General features: G+C 40.4%; 1 protein-coding gene across 1 annotated transcript in view; it reads left to right on the plus strand.

Moving 5' to 3' along the window:
* The window catches only part of LOC112216472 (piezo-type mechanosensitive ion channel component 2), an 80718-nt gene that overhangs the window by 43059 nt on the left and 26830 nt on the right, over nt 1-10829 (plus strand). Inside the window, 8 exon segments of the mRNA XM_042298634.1 lie at nt 1-199; nt 627-723; nt 984-1149; nt 1291-1380; nt 3156-3280; nt 3481-3546; nt 8826-8926; nt 10368-10497. The exon segment at nt 1-199 is cut by the window's left edge and continues 45 nt beyond it. Coding sequence (XP_042154568.1) covers nt 1-199; nt 627-723; nt 984-1149; nt 1291-1380; nt 3156-3280; nt 3481-3546; nt 8826-8926; nt 10368-10497 — 974 coding nt within the window.

Here is a 10829-nt window from a genome sequence, read left to right on the forward strand (position 1 = left end):
CTGGTTCGTGCTCACCATCATCTTCATCACGGGCACCACCCGCATCTCCATCTTCTGTATGGGCTACCTGGTGGCCTGCTTCTACTTCCTGCTCTTTGGGGGTGACTTGCTGCTCAAGCCAATCAAAAGCATCCTGCACTACTGGGATTTCCTGATTGCCTACAACGTGTTTGTGATCACCATGAAGAACATACTGTCGGTAAGTGTCGATGACACTGGCTACATTGTTGTTGAATACTGGCTACATTGTTGTTGAATACTGGCTACATTGTTGTTGAATACTGGCTACATTGTTGTTGAATACTGGGTACATTGTTGTTGAATACTGGGTCCAGTCAGAATTCGGCAAACTGAATTTGAGATTAGTTGAGGGGACATCTTGGCACTAAAGGTTGTAGTAAGATGTTGGATTCAGTGATAGGTGGGAGGCATAGATAGAAATTCAGTCCAATATTTAAAATAAGTAAACGAGTGTGCTGAAACAAGCGGTCTGCAGCAGACATAGAGATACAATGTAATATGTTATTTTTAATTCTGCAACAACAGTATACAGTAGATCTAGTGGTGTGATTGGTTGCTGCTGTGTCATGTTTTAGCTTACTGTGGTTTGTCCTCGTGGTCCTCAGATACTGGCCTGTGGATACATAAAGTCCCTGGTCACCAATCACTGTTGGCTCATACAGCTGTTCAGCCTGGCCTGCACTATAAAAGGCTATTCTAAACGTAAGTGACCCGACCACCACTGTAAAGCAGAATGCCTTTGGAAACACACTTTCTCTGTTTTGATATGTGACAGAAAACGTACACCCGCTTAAAAGGATTTGCAAAGCATTATTCCGTTGAATGTTCAGAAATGCTTGATGTTAACTCAATCTGAAATGGGCTGTACAGTATATTTGGGGTTGAGGAGAAAAGTTTCACTTTCTTCAAAATGTAAAGAATGAACAAATATTTGATGATTGCGTTTCTTGAAATCGTTGCAGCTGAGCAACAGGCCAACAAGCATTGTGACTTGCCTAGCGACGAGGCAGGCATCATCTGGGACAGCATCTGTTTTGCCTTCCTGTTGCTACAGCGACGCGTATTCATGAGCCACTACTTCCTACACGTGGTCGCCGACATTCGCTCCTCACAGATCCTCGCCTCCAGGTAAACTTTAACGTTGTTTGGTTTGGTTTACTCTACTTTCACAATGACCATTAAAAATAAAACAAAATCAAATTAAACTTTACTGTGTATTCAATGTATTTGTCAATTGATATTAGATGTATTGTGTGTGTGTTGCGTTAGAGGGGCTGAGCTGTTCCAAAGCACCATAGTGAAAGCTGTAAAAGCCAGGATCGAAGTGGAGAAGAGGTCGATGGACCTGCTGAAGAGACAGTGAGAACATGTGTTTTCTACAGACAGAAAATATACACATATAGTATAACACATATGTGCCATATACACACACATAATATACAGTCCTTCCACATGGATGATGTACGCACAGAGATTTAGTATAATAATAATAATTAGCTGGGTGCTTATACGTGTCCTATTTCACATGTACAAGTGTGTATTATACACTTTTTTTTTGCATATCCCAACTCATATCCCAACTCATATCCCAACTCATATCGCAACACATATCCCAACTCATATCCCAACTCATATCCCAACTCATATCCCAACTCATATCCCAACTCATATCCCAACACATATCCCAACTCATATCGAACTCAGAACTCAGTCATAAACTCATCAACTCAATCCCAGTTCCCAACTTATCCCATCATAGCTCTCATATCCCAACTCATATCCCAACTCATATCCCAACTCATATGTTACCAACTCATATCCCAACTCATCCCAAATCATATCCCAACTCAATCCCAGGATATCGTCATTTCCCAACACATATCCCAACACATATCCCAACTCATTCCCAGGTCATATCCCAACTCAATCCCAACTCATATCGACTCATATCCATTCCCATCATGATGAACTAGATTTGGACTCAGTCCCAACTCATATCCCAACTGTATCCCAACTCATATCCCAACTCATATCCCAACTCATATCCCAACTCATATCGCAACACATATCCCAACTCATATCCCAACTCATATCCCAACTCATATCCCAACTCATATCCCAACTCATATCCCAACACATTAGACAGACAGTATAAACTCTGTCACAACAGTTGTGATTTTATTAGCTCTCACTGAAAAGAGAAGCCTCACAGATGTTACCATGTATGTCGTCTCAAATCAACCCTAATTCCAGGACGTTCCAGTCGTTACTACATTCAGGTCTGAGTAAAGACACCATTCATCATGATGAACTAGATTTGGACAGTCCTTCCCTGTGATTTACGATGTATGTCCTCCTACACTGTGTTGATGTACTTTGGTTTTTATATGTGGAGCCGTAGGGCAGCAGTGTGTTAGTGGGACACATCTACTGCATTAGGAGGACAAGAGGATCAGTCAGCACCTCTCTCTCTCTCTCTCTCTCTCTCTCTCTCTCTCTCTGTCACTCTGTCTCTCTCTCTGTTTCTCTCTCTCTCTGTCTGTCTCTCTGTCTGTCTCTTTGTCTCTCTCTCTGTCTCTCTCTCTCTGTCTCTCTCTCTCTCTCTGTCTCTCTCTCTCTGTCTCTCTCTCTCTCTCTGTCTGTCTGTCTCTCTCTCTCTCTGTCTCTCTCTCTCTCTCTGTCTCTCTCTCTCTCTCTGTCTCTCTCTCTCTCTCTCTCTCTCTCTTCTCTCTCTCTCTTTCTTTCTCTCTCTGTCTCTCTCTCTCTCTCTCTCTCTCTCTCTCTCTCTCTGTCTCTCTCTCTGTCTCTCTCTCTCTCTGTGTCTCTCTCTCTCTCTCTCTCTCTCTCTCTCTCTCTCTGTCTCTCTCTCTCTCTCTCTCTCTCTCTCTCTCTCTCTCTCTCTCTCTCTCTCTCTCTCTGTCTCTCTGTCTCTGTCTCTGCCTCTCTCCATCTCTATTGGTCTCTCTTTTGCTCTCGCAACCTGATACCAGTCTGAACACATCCACACACACCCCGACTCCTAGCCAGCACAAAGAACAGAGAGAAAAACCAAAGTACAGATTCATTGTCAATTATACACGGTGGTCAGAGCCTATTGGTCATTAGCCGTTGTTTCTATCTCTGTGTCCAATCAGAATGGACCGTATCAAGAGTCGACAGCAGAAGTTCAAGAGGGGGAAGGAGAGGATTTTGAGCTTGGTGCAGGAGAGCGGAGACGCAGGCCACGGACACAGCAAGGACGAGGAGGAGGAGGATGAAGGTGGGACAGCTAGAGGCCTTCTGGGCCTTGAGGAACTAGTGCACTGAAAGCCATGATTGGATGATCTTGTCCTGCCAACCCATGTCGGCCTATAAAGTTTTGCATTGATTTAACGATACGTCTGTTTGTAGAAACATCCCAGTCCCACAACGATTGCATAATATATACTGTTCATTCAAAACATCAAGGTTGTTTTTCAGATAAAGAAATGAGCAGAGAGAAGAAAATACAGCGGTGGTGGAGGCCGTGGGTGGATCATGCATCCAGTGAGTGACCTTCAACCTTTTGATTTCATATTTGAAGCAATTCAGCTTTTAATATTCCTCTTAAATAAGATATTGTCTATTTCATGTGGCTGTAGTTAATGTACATGTAATAAACATTTGTTTATTGACACTCAAGATGATTATCATATCTTATATGAGTTTGTCATTACATAAATATATGTGTGTACCATAGGAGGCTGGTGAGGGGAGGACGGCTCAGATAATGACTGGAATGAAGTGAATGGAATGGTATCAAACACAAAGAAACCATGCGTTTGATGTTTAAATACCATTCCAATGATTCCATTCCAGCCATTACTACGAGCACATTCTCCCCAATTAAGATGCCACCAGCCGCCTGTGGTGTGTATGTGAGCGGAGTTCATCTCTCATGGACGTTCCAGAACTCCACATCCTTTCCAACCGCTTCGCTAAACTCAAAAACAACTGCCGTTCTGAATTCGCTCCAGTCATTTAAATCCAAACAACACCCATCTATTTTAGTGACCACCTGGACCTACCATTTGTGTTTGAAGTATTGAAACCAAACCATATGATTTGAATTTAAAGTATTTGCATAAACATGATAAGGTGACTATAAGAAACGCTCATAATTTCAAATAGGCTACATGTCATATTAAACAGTATATAAACTCTCTAAATAGGCTACATGTCAAATTAAACAGTATATAAACTCTCTAAATAGGCTACATGTCATATTAAACAGTATATAAACTCTCTAAATAGGCTACATGACAAATTAAACAGTATATAAACTCTCTAAATAGGCTACATGTCAAATTAAACAGTATATAAACTCTAAATAGGTTACATGTCATATTTAACAGCATATAAACTCTCTAAATAGGCTACATGTCAAATTAAACAGTATATAAACTCTCTAAATAGGCTACATGTCAAATTAAACAGTATATAAACTCTCTAAATAGGCTACATGTCAAATTAAACAGTATATAAACTCTCTAAATAGGCTACATGTCAAATTAAACAGCATATAAACTCTCTAAATAGGCTACATGTCATATTAAACAGTATATAAACTCTCTAAATAGGTTACATGTCATATTAAACAGTATATAAACTCTCTAAATAGGCTACATGTCAAATTAAACAGTATATAAACTCTCTAAATAGGCTACATGTCATATTAAACAGTATATAAACTCTCTAAATAGGCTACATGTCATATTAAACAGTATATAAACTCTCTAAATAGGCTACATGTCATATTAAACAGTATATAAACTCTCTAAATAGGCTACATGTCATATTAAACAGTATATAAACTCTCTAAATAGGCTACATGTCATATTAAACAGTATATAAACTCTCTAAATAGGCTACATGTCAAATTAAACAGTATATAAACTCTCTAAATAGGCTACATGTCATATTAAACAGTATATAAACTCTCTAAATAGGCTACATGTCAAATTAAACAGTATATAAACTCTCTAAATAGGCTACATGTCAAATTAAACAGTATATAAACTCTAAATAGGTTACATGTCATATTAAACAGTATATAAACTCTCTAAATAGGCTACATGTCAAATTAAACAGTATATAAACTCTCTAAATAGGTTACATGTCATATTAAACAGTATATAAACTCTCTAAATAGGCTACATGTCAAATTAAACAGTATATAAACTCTCTAAATAGGCTACATGTCATATTAAACAGTATATAAACTCTCTAAATAGGCTACATGTCAAATTAAACAGTATATAAACTCTCTAAATAGGCTACATGTCAAATTAAACAGCATATAAACTCTCTAAATAGGCTACATGTCAAATTAAACAGTATATAAACTCTCTAAATAGGTCAGGTTTCAGACAGGGAGCCTAAGAAGGAACGGAAATTAATTATTTACACTATATTATTTCTATTATTATATTATTATTATATTATTATAATTATTATAGCATTTCAGAGTGTGACACTAGACTTGTAGGGTCTTAAAGCATTTCAGAGTGTGACACTAGACTTGTAGGGATATAAAGCATTTCAGAGTGTGACACTAGACTTGTAGGAATATAAAGCATTTCAGAGTGTGACACTAGACTTGTAGGGATATAAAGCATTTCAGAATGTGACACTAGACTTGTAGGGTCTTAAAGCATTTCAGAGTGTGACACTAGACTTGTAGGGATATAAAGCATTTCAGAGTGTGACACTAGACTTGTAGGGATATAAAGCATTTCAGAGTGTGACACTAGACTTGTAGGGATATAAAGCATTTCAGAGTGTGACACTAGACTTGTAGGGACTTAAAGCATTTCAGAGTGTGACACTAGACTTGTAGGGATATAAAGCATTTCAGAGTGTGACACTAGACTTGTAGGGTCTTAAAGCATTTCAGAGTGTGACACTAGACTTGTAGGGATATAAAGCATTTCAGAGTGTGACACTAGACTTGTAGGGATATAAAGCATTTCAGAGTGTGACACTAGACTTGTAGGGTCTTAAAGCATTTCAGAGTGTGACACTAGACTTGTAGGGATATAAAGCATTTCAGAGTGTGACACTAGACTTGTAGGGATATAAAGCATTTCAGAGTGTGACACTAGACTTGTAGGGACTTAAAGCATTTCAGAGTGTGACACTAGACTTGTAGGGATATAAAGCATTTCAGAGTGTGACACTAGACTTGTAGGGACTTAAAGCCTTTCAGAGTGTGACACTAGACTTGTAGGGACTTAAAGTATTTCAGAGTGTGACACTAGACTTGTAGGGACTTAAAGCATTTCAGAGTGTGACACTAGACTTGTAGGGTCTTAAAGCATTTCAGAGTGTGACACTAGACTTGTAGGGATATAAAGCATTTCAGAGTGTGACACTAGACTTGTAGGGATATAAAGCATTTCAGAGTGTGACACTAGACTTGTAGTGTCTTAAAGCATTTCAGAGTGTGACACTAGACTTGTAGGGATATAAAGCATTTCAGAGTGTGACACAGCAGACTTGTAGGGATATAAAGCATTTCAGAGTGTGACACTAGACTTGTAGGGACTTAAAGCATTTCAGAGTGTGACACTAGACTTGTAGGGATATAAAGCATTTCAGAGTGTGACACTAGACTTGTAGGGATATAAAGCATTTCAGAGTGTGACACTAGACTTGTAGGGACTTAAAGCATTTCAGAGTGTGACACTAGACTTGTAGGGATATAAAGCATTTCAGAGTGTGACACTAGACTTGTAGGGATATAAAGCATTTCAGAGTGTGACACTAGACTTGTAGGGACTTAAACCATTTCAGAGTGTGACACTAGACTTGTAGGGACTTAAAGCATTTCAGAGTGTGACACTAGACTTGTAGGGTCTTAAAGCATTTCAGAGTGTGACACTAGACTTGTAGGGACTTAAAGCCTTTCAGAGTGTGACACTAGACTTGTAGGGACTTAAAGTATTTCAGAGTGTGACACTAGACTTGTAGGGACTTAAAGCCTTTCAGAGTGTGACACTAGACTTGTAGGGACTTAAAGTATTTCAGAGTGTGACACTAGACTTGTAGGGACTTAAAGCATTTCAGAGTGTGACACTAGACTTGTAGGGTCTTAAAGCATTTCAGAGTGTGACACTAGACTTGTAGGGTCTTAAAGCATTTCAGAGTGTGACACTAGACTTGTAGGGATATAAAGCATTTCAGAGTGTGACACTAGACTTGTAGGGACTTAAAGCATTTCGCTTTCAAACAGCATTTAGTTGTTTTAAGTAATTATAGTCTATGAATGTACTTACTTAGAATTAAATGCAAATGAAAGGGAAAATGTGTTTTTAGGCTCAGTCTACAGTGCTTTTGAATTCATTTTTAGAAACACAAGTTTGGCCAGAGTCTGTGGCTTCAGGCTGATGTGATGGTGCCTGGAGAGCAGGTCAGCAACAGAGAATCTCCTCTCCATGCTTTCAGAACCACTGGGGATGCTAAACACCCTTTGGGCCACTGTTACCAGGCTGAGTTGTTTATATATACAGTATATATTTATATAGATAGATAGATAGATAGATAGATAGATAGATAGATAGATAGATAGATAGATAGATAGATAGATAGATAGATAGATAGATAGATAGATAGATAGATAGATAGATAGATAGATAGATAGATAGATAGATAGATAGATAGATAGATAGATAGATAGATAGATAGATAGATAGATAGATAGATAGATAGATAACTCAATCAAAAGGGAAAGTTCGATGAAAGTGGGAATATGCCTATTGAGCCGAAATCAATGATGGCCTATTGTATAGATAATAGAACAGAAATTAAGGAAACTTTTAAGAAATACATTTTTTTGTTTATAAATACTTTGCTACAATGACACACTAGCTACCCACCTCATTCCTTTCTGTTAGCATGTACACGTAGTATGTACACCATCATGCTTTAAGGATATGTGTCTTTTCAGATTCCACAATGATTCTTTAGTTGTGGACACTACATCACCACACTCCCTCTCATGCTATTGGGCCTCATCTTTGTAAATCACCTTGATTTTTCACCTGTGTGTTTTATCAGTTTCTTTCTGAAAATATTTAGTGAACTCCATGACAGTAGCTAAAGCAAGGGGATATAACAGCACACAAATAGACTACAAATGTATGCTGGGCCAGGCATGCCCTGAGCTCGTGAAGTGAGTGCTACTCGAGCGAAATTGGAGCGGGCTAAAAGGCCAACGCTCCAGCCTTTGGGAATCTCGCTCCGCCCTCCAGTCAAATTGGGAACGCTCCACTGTACACTCCGCTCCAGCTCCGCTCCACTGTACACTCCGCTCCACTGTACACTCCGCTCCACTGTACCCTCCGCTCCAGCTCCGCTCCTCTGTACACTCCGCTCCACTGTACACTCCGCTCCACTGTACACTCCGCTCCTCTGTACACTCCGCTCCAGCTCCGCTCCAGCTCCGCTCCAGCTCCGCTCCAGCTCCGCTCCACTGTACACTCCGCTCCACTGTACATTCCGCTCCAGCTCCGCTCCAGCTCCGCTCCTCTTTACACTCCGCTCCAACTTCGCTCCAGTCCACTCCACTGTACACTCCACTCCACTGTACACTCCACTCCACTGTACATTCCGCTCCACTGTACACTCCGCTCCACTGTACACACCACTCCAGCTCCGCTCCAGCTCCGCTCCTCTGTACACTCCACTCCAACTTCGCTCCACTCACTTACTCTGGTACAGTGTAATACACAAGTGGACTAGTATAAGTGCGTAACCTTTAACCTTGTCTTTCACTCCCCTCTCAGTGGTGAGAAGTGGTAACTATTACCTGTTTGAGACGGACAGTGAAGAAGAGGAAGAGGAGGATAAAAATGAGGAACAGCAGCCCAAGAAGTCTGCATTTCAGGTTCGAACGTAGGAAAGCATCCCTTTACCACTGTCCTGCATTGTCAGAATAGTGATTTTTGTCCAGTAACAACAGTTGGATAGTCTTTTTATGTGCATTTTTTCTTTCTTTCTTGATTATTTAAACGGGACTGCTTGCTTCTATTTCTGTTCGAACCGATTTCTAATGTGTGATTGATCATGTCACAAACAGGTAACAAGTCTAATTACCAAATGTTGTTTGTTCTCTCCGTACTTAACAGTTTTCTCTCCTTTTAACCAAGTACCAACTGCTAACATTCTTTTGTTGTGAGTTGTGTTTGTTTCGGCCTTTATTTGTGACAAATGTTATGGTCTTCTAACTCTCACCCCTGCTTTGTCCTCCTCTGCCTTGCTGGCTTTAACAAAGTCTATCATTAAGCTGCCCAAAGCTGGTCTGCAGTATATAATGAGGGCAGCCAAGGTACTCTCACAACTAGGTCTCTATCTTGTATTTCCCTTTTTGTATGATGTGAGTATCCTTGACCGCTCCAGTCCAAGCCACTTTCTCATGACATGACACGTATTTTCCCCTCTCACTCCAATACATGACCACGATGTCAGTAAAGTTCTGTTCAAATACCACAGCCGCGCCTCCATTTCACAAGATGATGCCGAGTCATGACAAAATGGCGGCCGCTGATGATGCATGCAGTTGAAATTCAGTGAACTGTGTTGCTCTTCTGTTTCTGGCGTAGATCTCCTCCCTGTGTGTGCTTTGGGAGAGAGATGTGCACGTGTGGTGGTGGGTGGCTTTTCTTCCAGGGTAATTCTCTGTGGAGTTACGACTGTGCCTTAAACAGGGTTGGGATCAATACTATTTAAGTTGGGTCAATTTCAGGAAGTAAACTGATGTACTGAACTGAAATGGAATCAACCCTAACCCATCATTTAGGCCATCATTGTAAATAAGAAATAGTTCTTCACTGACTAGCCTTAGTTAAGTAAAGGTTACATTTAAAAAGTCAAATGTAAACCCCTGTTCTCAAACTAGGAATGGTGGGTTGTGTTCATCTTTAGGGGCACTTTATTCAATCGTAAATGCGATTTTTGATCCCATCTACATAAACACATTCCCTTACATCCCAATTCATTCATCCTCTGCATTGTGTACTTTGTCAATGGTTTTAGCGTTTTCCTGGTTGGTTGACTAGAGTATATTCTCTTTGGCTGCCTAATTTGAACACATTTCCTACACTCATTTCAACTCAACTCTTCAGTTTTGAGTGTGTGAGCAAAATTTGGGCCATATTGCTTGACTTTCGATAAAGCACACCAATGGCAAGTCTGTCAACATGAACCAGAAATCAAATCTCTTAAAGGACGGGTAAGTGTCCCAATTAAGCAGCCAAACAGTCCCTCTTGGCCACATGGTGTTTGATCAGTAGTCCACCAGTGTGGTTGTTAACATCCACTCCCCACAGTTTGTTTACCACGCCTGGATGACCAATTCCAAGACGGCCATGAAGGAGCGCAGCAAGGAGAAACGCCGCTTCTGGAAAAAATACACTGAAGGGAGCAGCAGCAAGTCAAGGACAGAGGACCTGGAGGAAGGTATGATGCGCAGCAGGAAGGCCCAAGTTGTCACTGAAAGCAGATGAAAATAATAGGTTTTTAGTCTCCTCCATTTCTGGTGTAACCAGACAAAACACTGTGTAAATAGCCTGGTGTAACCAGACTGAACACTGTAAATAGCCTGGTGTAACCAGACTGAACACTGTGTAAATAGCCTGGTGTAACCAGACGGAACACTGTGTAAATAGCCTGGTGTAACCAGACTGAACACTGTGTAAATAGCCTGGTGTAACCAGACTGAACACTGTGTAAATAGCCTGGTGTAACCAGACTGAACACTGTGTAAATAGCCTGGTGTAACCAGACTGAAC

The sequence above is a fragment of the Oncorhynchus tshawytscha genome, linkage group LG16, assembly GCF_018296145.1.
Source record: "Oncorhynchus tshawytscha isolate Ot180627B linkage group LG16, Otsh_v2.0, whole genome shotgun sequence".
NCBI classification, from domain to species: domain Eukaryota; kingdom Metazoa; phylum Chordata; class Actinopteri; order Salmoniformes; family Salmonidae; genus Oncorhynchus; species Oncorhynchus tshawytscha.